We start from the raw sequence: 17,448 nt of genomic DNA on the forward strand, positions 1-17,448 counted from the left end.
ATATCAACCATGATCAGGATTTCGAAGGGAGGGCAGGTCACGGACTTTGACAACATGGGTGCCTTTCCCTTGGCTGAGCTGGGTGCAGTCACAGGAACAATAGACACCATTGGAGGCTATGTGGTCCTAGGTAGACACGAAGTTCTATTTGAGGGAGCAGGCTTAGCCTTGGCCCCCAATGATGAGGAGACATGAGGAACTACCCGCTCCAAGACTGGAATTGATGGAGGAGAGGTTGATGCAGGACGTGGCAATGAAACACTAAGCTTCACAGATGTAGGGATCGACTCCCTCATTTTATACTGATAATAAGCGCGGTACATTAAATCACCATGGGTAAGCATGGGTCCCACCAGAGCAGGCCAAAAGTGGTCCAACAATAAATCCCCACGGGCAATCAAGGGTCAGTATCCAATGTCCTAGATGACATGCACCATGCCCTCATGGGGAAATTTGAGACATTTGTGCATAGTTGAGGGGACTACTTCCATAGCAATCAGCTAAGGAATGTTGAGCTTAACTCGAAAGAGGTCCGATTTGGGAATGATGATGACCATAAAGGACACTTCCTTAGGTCCTACGAGGACCGTCAAGGTGATACTACCCAAGGGGCGGATAAAGAACCCATCATGCGTCCTCAAAGTTGTGCAACATTCATCATACAACAGTCTATGCTAGCCGTTCACAAAGAGAGTCTCCTCTGTGATAACATCAACTCTACTAGATGGGTCAACCATCACACCTATGAAAATTTGACCGTTCAGCTTGGCAGGGATGTAAAGAGAAGCAGGCTCCCCACAATACGGGGCATCCAGAGGGGTAAATGACAATGACAAGGATAGATCAAATACCTTCCCCTTCTAGGTTGGAGGTGAGCTAACAGGGGTGATGGTGACCATGTTCACATATGGACCATCATCCAAAGAAGGATCCAATGCAAAAATATTTTTTTCCAAATGCGGAGGGAAAGGGTCGGTATAAATCTACAAGTCACTATTGGTTTTATCAATAAACTTGTTTGATTTGTGCTTCTGTGCATCCACCTTGATTGTACCACTATCGATGTGGTCTTGGACAACATGTCGAAGATGATAACATCGCTTAGTGTTGTGAGAAGGCACACGATGATAATGCCAAAAATTTGAACTGTCATACCAATGTGGATATAGACAACTATTAGACAACAAATTGATTTCTAGAAGGGTAATAAGGTTGTCTTTCAATAACAGCTGCATTATGATCAAGTAGGAGTCATTCAACTTAGTGAAGATTCTATTTTGTTGTGGGGATTGCACAGGAGCCATTAGAGGAATAGCCGCAATATTAGCAACAACCTTATTCTTCCAGGTTCCATCTGTGGTTGTGCCTACAAAGGACCCATCGTGAGGGTTCAAAGAAGTATCTCTAAACTGCGACATAGTGTGCTGGTAATCAGTGAGAGCAAAGCACATGTTAGTGAAGTTTTGATATCGATCAAGAGATAGTTTCTCCCTCAATGTCGGTTGCAGATTGCCGATAAACATCCTCTACAAATCACTATCTGGCAGGGCAAAGGGGATCTTGGTTGAGATAGCTTGATATCTCGAAATAAAATCAGTGATCTTTTCATTGGGCTTCTGTTTACAATGAACAAGGTCAGGGATAGTGACCCTACTACCAATGTTCACCTGAAACTGTTTAAGGAAAAAAATAATAAGCTGATCAAAGGTACGAATAGAGTGGTCAAGTAAGGAGCTATACCATTCTAACACTGTCCCCTTGAGGGAACGCGAGAACAGTTTCAGCAACACGAAATCTGGACTATGGTAGTCACTACACATAGTCATTAAGGAATCTATATGCATGTTCGGGTCCCCATCACTATTGAACCTATCAAACTTCAAGGACTCAGTAGCAGTTGGAAGGATAGTATTCAGGATGGTCATGTCAAGGGGACTCTTCCTATAATACACATGTATAGATGATTGACTAGAGGCACAATCTAAGTTTGTCAGCTACAACTGCAACTGCCCCATGTTCTGTAAAATTGTATTCAATACAGAATTAGAAGGTAGAAGAGGCAGAGGTGGGAAAGATCTTCCGCCACCTCCACCGGAACCTCCAGAAGGACCAGTGCTACTGACAGATGTAGTGCTAACGCTGATTACTAAAACTTGAGCATCAACGAAGGTCAAACTTCTAGCCATGCTTGTGTAGCCTAAGGGAGTGAGTGAAGCACTAACACTAAGTATGGTGGATTCCACCATGTGCACACCTAGGTCTAGAATACTAACACTAACCTAGGAACTAAAAGGATCATATTGATTATCCATAGGGGGTTTCTAATCAGTCTAGTCCACCCCAAGTGCATCCGCTAGGGGCACTTGGCTTTCAACAATCATGGACAAATCCCTCAACATCTCCAGGCCTCTCTTGTTGAAGATTAACATATCTCTCAAGGTACTCATGATATTCCCAACCTGGGGGAGGACATTCTCTCTATTCAAGAAACCCTCAAAGTCTCTCAAATTTTGCTCCAACATATTGATCTTCTCAAAGTTATAGTGTCCGCAAAATCGTGATTAACCACAGGAGGGGAAGACAGGGTAGAACTCCTAAGAGAGTTGGTAGCGAATTAGAAGGAGAAGGAACCCAGTCAGAATAGATTTCAGACTATGAGAGGTCAAGGCTCATTGGGATCGAATGACCCAACATGGTGTCGGGTATAGGAGGGTTGTAGCGATCAAGGGGAAAACTCCGCCAAAATGACCTCCTAACTATAGCTCCTGTTGCAGTTTGAGTTGTAAAGCTCATAGAAAATCCACACGACATTCAGGACCAAACTACAGGGACACTGGATGATACAGTTGGTTTTAAATGATAAACGGAAGATGCAAAAATTCAAACTAAATGTGAATGAAAGTTTTTTGTTTTTGATTTTCCTCTTCTTCTCTTTCTTTTTTTTTTTAGTTTTTTAAACTTTTGAAATTTTAAAAGACTAAATGCACCTAGATGAAGGAGAAGCAAGTAATGCAAAGATAATCTTGTTTCACATCGGGTTCACCAAAATATAATGGGGGGACTTTGTCACCTCAAGGATGATGCACCCTCGAGGTCAAATTGTCCTTGTGATTACCTCTGTGAACAAGTGCTACGATGACCCAGGGGATAAAATAATAAACCAAGACAATTTCCCACAATCTGGGACTCAGATGGCTCTATCAAGCCTTTGTCTCGAGGATGAGCGTGTGGAGCTGGGATACCAGTGCGACGCATTGTCATCTTGTATGGATGAAGTACAGAGAATGTATAGAAAGTTCTGAATACATGGACAATATAATGAAACACAGAAAATGAATGAAGGAAGCTAAAAGTTGCGAGATGCAAAATGACTGAAATAAAACAAAAAGAAAGGAGAAGGATGAAAACACTCACAATCGGTCCGTGATTGAATCCTCTCGCTAAATGATGATCTTCTCAACTTCGTGAACGTACACAAAAGCAAGAAGGGAAAATGTTGGGGTTGTGTTTTGGAGCCTTCCTAAGTCAAACCCCCGTTTTGGTGTTTCCACCTCTACAGATAACCCAAGAAAGATAAATGATAAAGAGAATAATAATGTAACGTGAAATTGGAAATAAAGTTGATAAATATGCAAGAAAGAGGATTAAGATAACTCCCCTATCATGAACAAATATTGGAATGTTTGGAAGTGCTTGGAATGGTGTACTTGGAATGCATGGTAGTGCTGCAACAATGGTGGAATGGCTTCAAGTTTTCTCCAAGAGCTCAACCTACAAGAAACAATTAACCAAATTTCCAAAAAGATCTCCCCAAATTCTTCCCAAGTGAGAGATATAGAGCCATGAAGGAATTCGGACGTTAGTGGGCACATGAAAAGGCATTACAATTCCTTTTGGGCGCAGGCATAATGCTCAAATGACCACCTACGGACTGTCAGATTCATGGGACGCTAGCTCACCACGCGAACGTCTCTACGTCATGCCTGTGTCCCCAAAGGTGACAGGTTGGCGGAGTTGGTAATGCTTCGCCCATAGCTGACATGGATGGTCTAAGTGGACAAAAGGACATGATGGCGGATCTTGACCTCCGATGACATGGAGGAAAAGCGCCATTTGTCACATTAATTACAAGGGATAATATTTTTGATATTACAGATTGGTAATGTCCTATGTCGATTTACTCATTATTTTCACTATGGATAGCATGCAGATAGGTATGGTTGCAAGAACAACCTTTATCACCGTTATTCATCTCAACATGGTAAGCCACCTTCCCTTCCAACATTTAGATTTCTTCTCGTATTTTTCAACTATTTCCTTCCATAGTTTGTTTCAGACTAGTTTACAAAATAATGGTGCTCCAAGATAAGTTGCAAGGAGCTTTTCTATTATATATTCCAATATCATTGCAATTCTCCTTTGCATTGTATGAATTGTATTAAAGAAAAAAATTCTTGATTTTTTATTATTGATGTGTTGTTTGGAAGTTGTTCAATAGTCTTCCAAGACCCATTTAATGTTTGCAACTTCATTTAGAGATGCTTGTCCATACAAGATTGTATCACCAACAAAGAGCTGGTGTGTAAATGACAAAAGCAAGGTAACTACTTTAATTCCATTACATGTACCTAAGCTACTCATAGCAGAAATCCTCTTGCTCAAAGCATTCAACATAATTACAAAGAGAAATGGTCATAATGGGTCTCCTCGTTTGAGGCCATGCTTGCCTTGAAAGAATCCACATGAGATACCATTAGGATAGATTACCTTGGGGTAGATATGCATCCATATACCCACTCCACCCATTTATCACAAAACCCAAACTTTTTTAGTATCAACATTAAAAATATCCATTGCACATGATCATAGGATTTTTTTCACATCTAATTTTAGAATAATTCCCCTCATGTTTTCTTTCTTGATCGAATGAAGATTTTCATGTGAGTTGGTATTATCCTATCCACAATGATCTTGTTGGGTAGAAATCCACTCATCTCTGAGGATACTAACTTTCAAAGAATCAATTTTAGCTTGTTTACCATTTCTTTTGCTACAATTTTGTATATCATATTGCACAGTGAGATGGGTTTGAAATCCAAGAAATTCAACACCTTTTTTTTGGAGATTAGAGCTATGTTTGTATTATTCATTTTCTTTAGCATTAAGCCTTTCTTCTGAGATTCTTCTACAAGCTCTCTGATATCTTTTGCCATAAACTTCGGCCAACACCTTTAAAGTACTAATGTGAGAAGCCTTTAGGCCCTACTACCTTGTCCAGGTTAATTTGGAACATGACAACTTTGACTTCCTCTAATGATACTAGTGCAACTAACATCTAATTATCTTTATTTGTGGTCATCATTGAAATGTCATTTATGAAATCACAATTAAGTGCTTTAGTCGTTCCATCACCTCCTAATAGTGTGTTGAAATAGTGTATATGCTTTCCTTCTATATCTCCGCCTCATTCATAAGGAGCCTTCCATCTTTGTGGTTTATTTCTATAATCCTATTCCATCCCCTCTTCATTTTAGTTGAACTATGAAATAATTTGGTATTACAATCCCCCTCTTTCAACTATCTTTCTCTTGATTTTGTTCTCTAGTAACATTCTTCTTTGGCTAATATCTCCTTATAATCCTTCATCAATTCTTTTTCTTTGTGAAATTCGATTTGAGACATGCTGTTTTGAATAATATATTCACTAAGTTGCTCCATGTCATCTTCTATCATCTTCTTCTCTTTAAATATGTTTTTAAAAACTTGTTCCATATTTTATGTTTATCTTTTAGAACCTGTAGTTGTTTGCAGAAGGTAAACATTCTAGTGGCCTTGATTTTCCTTCTCTCCAGTGACCAAACTTTCATTAGCTCTTTCAACCCTAGTCAACAGAACCATATTTTTTCAAACATAAATCGACTTTTGATTGGTCATGCATCTTCTACAATTCTTAATTCTCTAGTGAAGTGATCTGAAATTGGTATTGGTTTGATTAGGGTAGTTGGAATCGTAGAGGATTACAACCATTTATCTAAAATAAAATAAAAAGTTCTAATTTTTCAGCAATATCAGAAATCCATGTCTTCATTCATCCAAGTATATTCGTCATTTGTTGGGAAGATATCTGTCAATCCACCATTTCTGAAAAATTGACTAAAATCCTTTGAATTTGTAATTAGGGTGTAATATGGCATTGAAATCATCATCCATAATATTTTTTTCTTGATTTTCATGTATTTTCAAGCTCAACATTCTCCAAAGGTCTTGCTTGTTTGATGTTTAGATTGTCCCATATACATTATACATAAAAAATGGACGTCTAAATTTGTGCTCTGTACTTCACATTTCATCCAATTCTGATTGGAAGATATCATGGATATTTATATCTTGCTAGGCTTGAACCACATTATACATAATCCTCCTGAAGTACCTTCTATGTTGTAACTAAAGCCATATCACTCGAAGTAGTATTTCACAAATGAGTCCACATTTTTTTTTGTGAGTTTTATTTAATGCATCAAAACCATGTCAATTAATTAATTATCATTTTGGCATTTGATCATACGCCACCTGTTAGGGACATTTAAGTCTCTAACATTCCAAGTAGAGAGCTTCGTTGCCTTCCAAGGGAGGTTTTACCTCCCCCAGATCTCAATAAGTAGGATCTGATGGATGATTGATCAGGTAATAAGCCATCCTCTATGTGCTTCTTATTGTTTGTCTTCCTCCCTATTCTTGTTTTAGAGGGATTTTTCATCTAAGGTTTCTCTATGGTTTGGCTAATTGTTCTTGTATCTACTATGTTCAATTTAAGTTCACTTCCTCAATTTGGAGTTCCAATGATTGGGTAAATTGGGGCTTCTTCCAACGGTTCCTTCTATTCAACTTAAACCATTTTGTTGACTACAAATTTCTTCCAAATTATGAGTTGGTTCTGGTTCTAGATTCGTTGGTTCTATCCCTTCTAGGTTAGGGTTTTCAAGAGCAACTTCTAGTTATAGGGTAACCTATAATGTCCCTTATTAGAGCACTACATGTTTCCCAATAGTTACATACATCATTTAACATCATTATGTCTTAAATTAGGTTATTGAGACTAGAAGTATATAGAATACAATAAATAACATTAAATTTAGGGTTCACTCTCACTTCTTCCCTAACCCTACGAAAGATGGTGGAATTATTGTGCTATGACACTTGGAAATAGTCTACGAGTGGGCTCCCTCAAGGTTTCTTAGAAACATATGTTTATGCCCATCTTCAGATTCTCCCTCAAGGCTTTGAAAATATATGTCCTTACCCATCTAGTGATTTAATTACTTTGTCTTTCCCTACAGAAACCCTCTATCCTCATGAAGGCATTAGCGAAAGATTAAGAAATGAGCAATATATATAATAGTCTTTCATGTACTATGAATATATATGAAATTAAGTATGATTGTCATACATATTGCAGTCTATATTAATATTACTATTAAGTTCTACATAAGAACATTATCAAGCTTCATATATTAAGCATACATATTAAGCAAATTTATGTGCATAGCACCAAGAACAAGGATGCTACAACATGTAACTTAATAATAGTTTTGATATGATCTGATTGATGGTGATGTCACTAGATGCTTTTGATTCCTTTCATTTATATCTATTTATGTAAAGGAGAGGCCACACCTCTTCATCATGTATGCCCTTTAGCAAGAGACACACCCTTTCACCATTAGCATGTCCTTTGAAGCACGCAACTCTTCATTATTTCTTCCCTTTGAAAAGAACACAACCTTTCACAAATAGATCTACACTTCTTATTTAAATCAGATTTCCACTTCTGATTCCCAAATTATCCCCCCTCAAATGCGTTTCTCTTCTCCCTTCATTAACTTAATTAAATTTTAATTATATTTAATTATTTTTATTTATACATTAATTTAATTTTAATTTTTTAATTTATTTATATTTTAATTTTTTATTATTAAATTCTATTTCAAAGTGGGGACATTACATAACCGTACTCCTTCTTCCTGCTTCGGCCTCCTTCATTTGTTGATCCTGATTCCCTTGTTTATGTTTCCATGTCTTCTTTGGGGGACTTCTGCATTTATCCTTATTATGATTCCTCTTTCTGCATCTCAGGAAATAGAATTTTTGTTCTTCAATCTCTTTCGATTGAGCCCAAATTTTAGTCGTAGTCTTCAATTTCAGCATTTTAGGGGTATTGGTAACTGCAATTATTTGTACCCTAGCATACATAAGTAGATCGTTGTCCCCCATATCAATTTTTAGGATTTAGCTTATGTTGTTCCCAATTGTTCGAAGACTCTCGCACAAAAATTCAAACGGTAGATTGTATGATCGGATCCACGTGGTTTGATTCACTAGATTCATCACCATGAGATCAAAATTTGGCACCCATCTCTGAATATATACTTATGAGTCTTCGTAATGCCCAACACCTTATTTCTCTCTACCTCATTTTAAAATTTGTCATAAAGAATTGTTTTTGCATAAAATAGATCTCCTTGACCGTTGGCCAGTTGCCTTTTGCCCATAGTCTTATTTCCTTCCTCTGCATATTTTTTCCAAGAATACGACCAATTATTGCTTTATAATGGAAGGCGAAAATATCTTTGTCAATGACAACGATATCCACCACATCAATTTCTTTGGATTCCTTTTGTTTTTCGTACAATTGATTCATTTCTTTATTCTCCCTGCTTTTTGCGCTTACCTACTTTTGTACCATACCACAAAATTATATTATATCAAATTCAATACCTTTATTTTAACTCAACTTATTTATTTTTTATTTATATATGTATCACAAAGGCAATACAATCATTATATGATAGGGCCCGTATGATTATTATTATATTAGTATATATGAGGCCTAACCCGCAACCTTAACAAACAAAATCATGATTACGTGGCCAACTCACGATGACGCCTTTTTTTTTTCCCTCTTTTCAATTTCACGTGTTTTTCTTTTCTTTAAATTATTTTAATGGATATTGACTGAGTAAAACCCTAACAAAGTCAAATAATAAACTAAATACAAACAATCCAACTCTACCAACTCAAAAAACCAGAGTTAGAGATTCGGCTCATCTTTCATCACTATATTACAGAATTCGGCATTTCCATTGTTCAGAGGTTTCATTTTTGTAGGTTTAATCATACAGAGCTCAGCTGCAATTTGAATAAGGTATGCTCTTTAAAACCTCCTAATAAATCAAGAGCTTTGTGAGTACTGCTGCTTTATTTGAATTTTGTATAAACATTTTTCTATCAGCATTTTATGATCTGAATTCAACATTTACACTTTTCAATCTACAAATCTGTCTATCCATCCCATATTTTTTTAATGATGCAAAAGAGCATTAGTCATAGCAGACGCTGAGCTATAAAGTTGAATTTATGTCCCGATGAATAGTTCTGGCATAAAAAGTACTAGGTGTCTCATGGTGGTTAGAAATATTTGTCATAGATTCTGCATATTAAATTTACTGCTAGAAATTCCATGCATTTTATTTAGATTTTGGTGTAGCAAGGCTTATCTAAACAATATTGTATTCATAACATGTGTGCATTTTTTTGGAAGACACTTTCCTAATAGCAATTTGCAAGGAAATAAAGAAAGTATGTATTAAATTCAATTTACAGAACTTAAATATGTGTACAGACAAATGGATAAAAAACCAAAACAGACAAAGCACGACATAGAAAGAACACAAGAGTTATGTGGGAAAATCCTTACAGGAAAAAACCCACCACCTAAAAGAGATCACTTTATTTCAATAAACATATGATTACAATAAAGTTTCAGATCTTTCATTCCAAACATTCACTCTCAGAACTCTTTTCACAAACTAATAGAACAAAAACCGTATATCATTCAAAATGCAGAACGTAGCAAATAGCCAACACCAAAATCGGTTTCCTCTGGGAACATATACTTCTGAAACGATCCCTGTCTGTTCATTCAACCTTCGGGAAGCTCAACTGTCTGCCCATTCATGAATTCATGAGAACGAATTATCCCACATTCACCAGGAGGCGAGTCAATTCGTATTATTATACATTGGTGCAACCACATTAACTATCCGCATGATAAAACTTTTGACCATTGACCCGTGTGGAAATTTGTGGTAAGTCACCACTCATTGGGAAAACTCCCTCTATCGGCAAGACTAGTTTCGACTTACTCCGATCCCCGATGAACAAGCAATGTGGCTCCATCAACTTAAGACACACCATCGGCAAAATACCCTCAACAGTTACCTCGATTGCCGATAGGCAACTTCATCGGCATAACGCCAGTTATCGGACAAACCTCCATCGAGCTACTCCGATCTCCGATAGAGCGACTTCATCGGCATACACTACTCCTATATCCGATAGAGCGACTTCATCGACATAAGCTACTCTGATCAGCACGAACAAAGGTCAAGTGAATTCGAGGCACTTTTCCAACAAACTCCCACTTGACGAGGAATTTACTGGACTGCTTAACGTTTTCAGACATTACTGAGAACCATAGGTACTAAGACCCATGGAGCTAGAACACCACTTGTACTTGTAAGTGCTTACTGGTTTCGATAAGGCATCTGCAACATTTTCCGGAGTGTTTACCTTGTTCAGATTTACTTTTTTCATCTTCCACCATGTCACGAACAAAGTGATATTGGACATCAATATGTTTAGAGCTAGCATGGAATGTAGGATTCTTTGCCAAACAAATGGCACTCTGACTGTCACAACAAACTTCAATTTGTCCTACATCAAAACCAATATCAGAACCCAAATTCCTAAGCCAAACAAATTCTTTACAAGCATGTGTGGCAGCCATGTATTATGCCTTTATAGTGGACAAAGAGACTACAAGTTGTCGCTTGCTCATCCAACTGATAGCACCACCATTCAACATGAATATATATCCACTCATGAATCTCCTGTTGTCAATGTCCCCTGCCCAGTCAGAATCCACATATCCTTGAATGTTGATAGTCCTATGTGACCCAACCAAATGTCCATGGTAACACAGAGAAAACTGAGAAGTACCTCTTAAGTATCTAAACACTCTCTTCATAGCATCCCAATGCGGCCTTCCTGGATTTGACATAAATCTACTAAGTACTCCCACTAGTTGGGCAATGTCTGGTCTGGTACAAACCATCACATACATAACACTGTCAATAGCACTTGCATATGGTACATCCTTCATGTCATCAATCTCCTTTTGAGATTTGGGACTGTCATGCACAGATAACTTTGTTCCCTATAGGATCGAAACAACTTGATGTTTACAGTCAGACATATTAAACCTATCAAGAACATTAGTAATATATTTTCTCTAACTGAGCCAAAGCTTTCTCTTAGATCTATCCCTTTTAATTTTCATTCCCAGAATGTGCTTTGCTGCCCCCAAGTCTTTCATTTCAAATTTCAAGGACAACTGAGATTTCAAATCTGAGATCATACTTTTACTATTTCCAATGAATAACATGTCATCTACGTACAAAGCAATGATAAGAATCCTATCACCTTCAGTTTTGTAGTACACACAGTGATCAACTTTAGATTTCACAAATCCTAAAGATAACACAAAGGTATCATATTTTTGATACCACATTCTGGGAGATTGTTTCAAACCATAAAGAGACTTGTTGAGTTTACATACCAAATGTTCTTTACCTTTTTCCACAAAGTGCTCTGGCTGGGACATATAAATTTCTTCTTCAAGATCACCATGAAGAGTAGTTGTCTTCACATCCATCTGCTCAACTTCCCAATCATAAGCTGTTGCGAGTGACAAAAGAAATCTAATAGATGTCAGCTTAGCTACAGAAGAGAATATTTCTCCATAGTCAATACCTTCCTTTTGAGAATACCCCTTCACAACCAGTCTCGCCTTGTACTTATCAATGCTTCCATCTGGACCATACTTCTTCTTAAATACCCACTTACAGCCCACAAGCTTCCTTCCTTTAGGCAATGGTACCAAATCCTAGGTTCCATTCTTTTCCAATGATGTCATTTCATCATTCATGACTTCCAACCAAGAATCTGAATCATACATGTTGATAGCCTCTTTCACAGTCCTAGGCTCATCAACATCCGTAAGCAAAGCATAGACACAATTCACATTCAACATTGAGTAGTTAAATATTTCCGGTGAATAACCGTACCTATAAGGTTGTTGTCTCTCCTGTGTGGGTCTCCTTTCTACCTGTGGTGAGACTTCACGAGTTCCAACAGGAGGTTCATCATCATGTTCTTCTTCTGAACTTTCAGAGCTACTTGAACTCTCTACATTTTCAAGTACATTTGGAGTTTGTATTTCCTCTCCTGGTAGAATTTCAACCACATATTTTTCTTTCTTTTCTGTTTGTCAATCTATTGACATAGGTTTTAGCTCATAGAAGATTACACTTCTGTTGTACACAACCTTTCTAGTCACAAGATTTCAAAGCTTGTATCCTTTCACACCAATGCCATAGCCAATGAAAATACATTTGACTGCTTTGTTATCCAACTTAGATCTATTTACTTCAAGCACATGTGCATATGCCTTTGAACCAAAAACACGAATGTGTCTTAAAGAAGGCTTCTTACCAGACCATGCTTCCATAGGTGTCTTGTCTACCAATGTTGAAGTAGGAGAACGATTCAGCAAGTAGCATGTTGTAGCAACCACTTCAGCCCAGAATTTTTGTTTCAGACCAACACTACTCAACATGCTTCTTGCTTTCTCCATCAGAGACCAATTCAACCTTTCAGCAACTCTATTTTGTTGTGGAGTGTAAGGTGTAGTCATATGCCTCTTTATTCCATGATCTTTGCAATACTGTTCAAATTCTATAGAATAGAACTCACCACCATTATTAGTCCTTAAGCATTTAATTTTCCTACCAGTCTGATTTTCAACCAAGTTTTTAAACTCCTTAAACCAACTTAGCACTTCTGATTTACTTTTCAAAAAATATACAAATTTCCTTCTCGAATAATCATCTATGAAAGAAACATAATATCTAGACTTCGATAACAAAGGAACATTTATTGGACCAAATACATCAGAGTGAATATAATCCAGAAAACCAAAAGATCTATAAGGACTATAATAAAAAGTAACATGGTGTTGCTTTCCATATATGTAGTGTTCACAAAATTCAAACTCAAAATTACAATCATCAAGCCCCTCTACCAGATTCTTATTTTTCATATCTTTTAATCCCTTCTCTCCAATTTGATCGAGCCTATGATGCCATAACATTGTTTTCTCTACAAGAAATTTAACTTCCATAGAGTTTACATCATGTGTTAGAACAGTAGTTTTTTCAGATTTTACAGAGACATTATAACAACACACAGGTTTAGCATTTAACTTATATAGAGTTCCAATGTGTTCACCCTTAGCCAATACAATAGACTCTCTAGTAATCTTACAACCACCAGACACAAAAGTTACCTGAACTCCAACATCATTCAGCTTACTAACAGAGAGTAGATTTCTAGCCAGACCTGGTATATGAAGAACTCCATCGATTCCCTTTATTCTTCCATCAGGGAATTGGATTCTTACTCTACCTCTCCCTATGATCTCTAGTGTTGAATCACTTGCTAGGAACACCTTTCCACCAGCATATGGTTCATACTTTGAAAACCATTCTTTGTGAGACGTCATATGGAATGATGTCCCTGAATCAACCAACCATACATCATCAAATGCATGCACTGCCAGAGCTGGTACAAAGGCATCTGCATCGCTCTGAGAAGACTCAATATCCAAAATATTCTTTTGTTCTTTGTAATCCTTTCGGATATGGCCTTTCTGGCCACAGCTCTAGCATTTCACCTTGGACTTCTTTCTAGGAGACTTTGACCTCTCTTGTGACTTGGATTTTAAATTTTTGCCTTTCTTTTTGTCTTTCTCCATTGACCTGCCTTGAACAGAGAGAGCCTCTTTAGCCACCTTAGAAGATTTCCTTCTCATCTCTTCTGACAAAAGAGAAGCAACCACCTCATCCATTTTAAACTTGGCATTAGTACTCCCAATGGCCATTACCAAGTGGTCCCACGTGTCAGGTAAGGAACACAACAATAGTATACAACCGCCTTCTTTTGTAATTGTACCTCCCACGGAAGTTAACTATGCAAGGACCATGTTGAAGGCATTCAAATGATCTGCTATAGACATCCCTCCATCCATCTTCAAAGAGTATAACTTCTTTCTCAAGAAGAGTTTATTCACCAAGGATTTGCCCTGGTAAATACCTCCCAATTTCTTCCACAGAAGACAAGCAGTCTTCTCCTCATGAACGTTCAAAAGAACAAAATTTGCAAGGCTTAATCTTATCAGTCCTCTAGCCTTTCAGTCTGCTAAGTCCCAATCCTCTCGCTTCATGCCTGAAGGTTTCTGTCCAGACACAACAACCCAAAGATCATTGTCAACTAGCAAATCTTTAACTTTAAGTTTCCACAACTCAAAGTTTGAGCCATTGAACTTCTCAAGGTCCATTCACCCGGAAGTGCTCGCCATCTCAATCTGCAAATAGAACAAGTAGACTCTCTGCTAGACTCCCACTGAAACAAAAATGACACAAAAACCGACCCTACCCAACAAGGATAACACAACTGGCCAGGCTCCGATACCACTTGTAAGGAAAGAACAGTGCGGAAGGCACTTTCCTAATGTCAATTTGCAATGAAATAAAGCAACTATGTATTAAATTCAATTTCAGAACTTAAAGATGTGCACAGACAAATGGATAAAAAAACAAAATAGACAAAGCACGACACAAAAAGAACACAAGAGTTACGTGGGAAAACCCTTATGGGAAAAAACCCACCACCTAAAAGAGATCACTTTATTTCAGTAAACATATGATTACATTAAAGTTTCAGATCTTTCATTCTAGATATTCACTCTCAGAACTCTTTTCACAAACTAACAAAACAAAAACCATATATCATTCAAAATGTAGAACGTAGCGAATAGCCAACACCAAAATCGGTTTCCTCTGGGAACATATACTTCTGAAATGATCCCTGTTTGTTCAACTGTCTATTCATTCAACCATTGGGAAGCTCAACTATCTGCCCATTCATGAATTCGTGAGAACGAATTATCCCACATTCACCAGGAGGCGAGTCAGTTCATATTCTTATACACCAGTGCAGCCACATTAACTATCTGCATGATAAAACTTTTGACCATTGACCCTTGTGGACATTTGTGGTAAGTCACCACTCATCGAGAAAACCCCCTCTATCGGCAAGACCAGTTTCGACTTACTCCGATCCCCGATGAACATGCAATGCGGCTCCATCGGCATAAGACACACCATCGGCAAAACGGTTACCTCGATCGTCGATAGGAGACTTCATCGGCATAACGCCTGCTATCGGACAAACCTCCATCGAGCTACTCCGATCTCCGATAGAGCGACTTCATCGACATAGGCTACTCCGATCAGCACGAACAAAGGTCAAGTGAATTCAAGGCACTTTTCCAATCGAGAGTTCCATATTGCCATAAGGAGGGGCTAATGAAGGGTCTGTGGAGTGCAAAAGAGGATGACAAACTCATCCAATATGTACATAAGCATGGCCCTGGTAATTGCCATAAGCTTCCAAAAGTTGCAGGTACTCGTGCAAATAATTTTTTACTTTCTATTGTATTAAAAGTTATACAATAGTAGTGATGTCATTTGTATAAAAAAGAACATAAATAATAGTAAAATTTGTCTTTCAAATCAAAAGGTTATAGTTTAATTAATTGAATCAATTTGGTGATGATGATAATATTTCTTTGATTGTACTATGCATTAAGATTCAAACTTTTAAGATTTGATATAAGAAATGGGACCAAGACAATCTTGACAATTCTGATCTAATGAGTACCCCTCAACCTTTAACACTTGCCAAAAGTTATAATATTATCTATAAATAAATTCTCTCTTTCAAACCCATTTTATATAACATACAATTTTTCTACACTATTGCAGGCTTATTGAGGCTTATTGAGGTGTGGGAAAAGTTGCAGGCTACGTTGGATGAACCTAATATAAAGCGGGGCAGATTTTCTGAAGAAGAAGAAAATATGATACTATTCTACCATGGCCGGCTTGGAAACAATTTCAATTTTTTTTAAACCTTCAATTAATTTTGTGTGTGATATGGTTCTAACATATATTTTGTTTAGGTGGTCAGAAATAGCGAAGAATCTGCCAGGACGGACAGACAATGACAAAAAAAACCATTGGAATACCCGTCTGAAGAGAAGATTCAAACGCACCATTGGAATCCCACGCATGCCCGTTACTCGTGCATTATCTTTATACTTTGCTGTTCTCAATGCCCAAGCAAGAATAGGCAGAAATTCGTTGAACCTTGCTCTCACAGAAAATTTTATCCGTGGCCATATTTTACTAAGTTCTTCATTCCAATCCAATGAGATGGTAACAATTAGTAACATGGCATCAAATTTTGTTATTAACCAACAATCTGAGCATCCATCATCACATAATACTCAAAGTTTGGTTGAGCATTTTATTCAACAACTTTTAGTGCTGAAATTCTCAATCAAATTGGTAATAATACTTTTCTGCCAACAGAAGATGAATCTGATTCCCTCTATAATTGGGTATCAAGTGCATATAATGGCTCTGATGAAGCAGCATCAGATATAATGGCCATTTAGCATCAAGTACAGAAGAGATTTGGTGTAATTGTACAGATTTTTCAAGTGATCCAAAGGAAGTAGTAAGAAGTCCAGCATCCACAGATTTCATGAGCATGGGAGATGACAATGAGTACTGGAGGAATATGTTAAACTTAGCGGATAATAGCTCTGCAGTAACTGAACATTTCATCACAAACTACTAATGGGTTGGTTTAGTTCTATGTTAGATGATTATTATCTCAAGCGCAAAACAGTTATTCCCTTTTTATCTATGCATTCAATTCCACTGTAATTTCTCCATTCTTATTTCGACACAGATGAAAATTTTCTAACAAGGACTACATGGTGTTTCTTTGGCAAGATTCAGAACTATGGACTTTAATGGACGAAGTTTAGATCATTTTAAAATATAATTTTTATTTTGAAGTATCAATATCAGTCCTATAATGGTAACACATTGTTTTTCTTTTTGCTCTATGCTTATGAGAAACTCCAATTTGTTGCTAGTCATGTGGGCTTTCTCATACAATACTTCCATTTGCATCAGACAGAAGCAAGTTTTAGTCAGTTTGTAGATGAAGATGGGAATCCCTTCCCTTCATTGCCTAGTCTTGGTTTGTCGCCAAAACAAGTGTTAAATTCATCGTATGAGATTATCATACGAGAAATGTATATGTATTCATGATGCCCACTTCATAATATATGGAAGAGAATGTATGATTGGGAGACAACTAAAAAATGTTATTTGTTGAGGAGTACGAGAATCT

The 17,448-nt window shown here is 37.3% G+C and overlaps 1 protein-coding gene across 1 annotated transcript; it reads left to right on the plus strand.

Moving 5' to 3' along the window:
• Nucleotides 1-16,175: 16,175 nt before the first annotated feature.
• LOC131856995 (transcription factor MYB87-like) lies at nucleotides 16,176-16,699 on the plus strand. Its single transcript, XM_059208975.1, has 2 exons — nucleotides 16,176-16,467; nucleotides 16,614-16,699. Exons 1-2 carry the CDS (start codon nucleotides 16,176-16,178, stop codon nucleotides 16,697-16,699), a joined length of 378 nt encoding a protein of 125 aa, XP_059064958.1.
• The last annotated feature ends 749 nt before the right edge of the window (nucleotides 16,700-17,448 follow it).

Source organism: Cryptomeria japonica, chromosome 7, assembly GCF_030272615.1.
Source record: "Cryptomeria japonica chromosome 7, Sugi_1.0, whole genome shotgun sequence".
Taxonomy (NCBI): domain Eukaryota; kingdom Viridiplantae; phylum Streptophyta; class Pinopsida; order Cupressales; family Cupressaceae; genus Cryptomeria; species Cryptomeria japonica.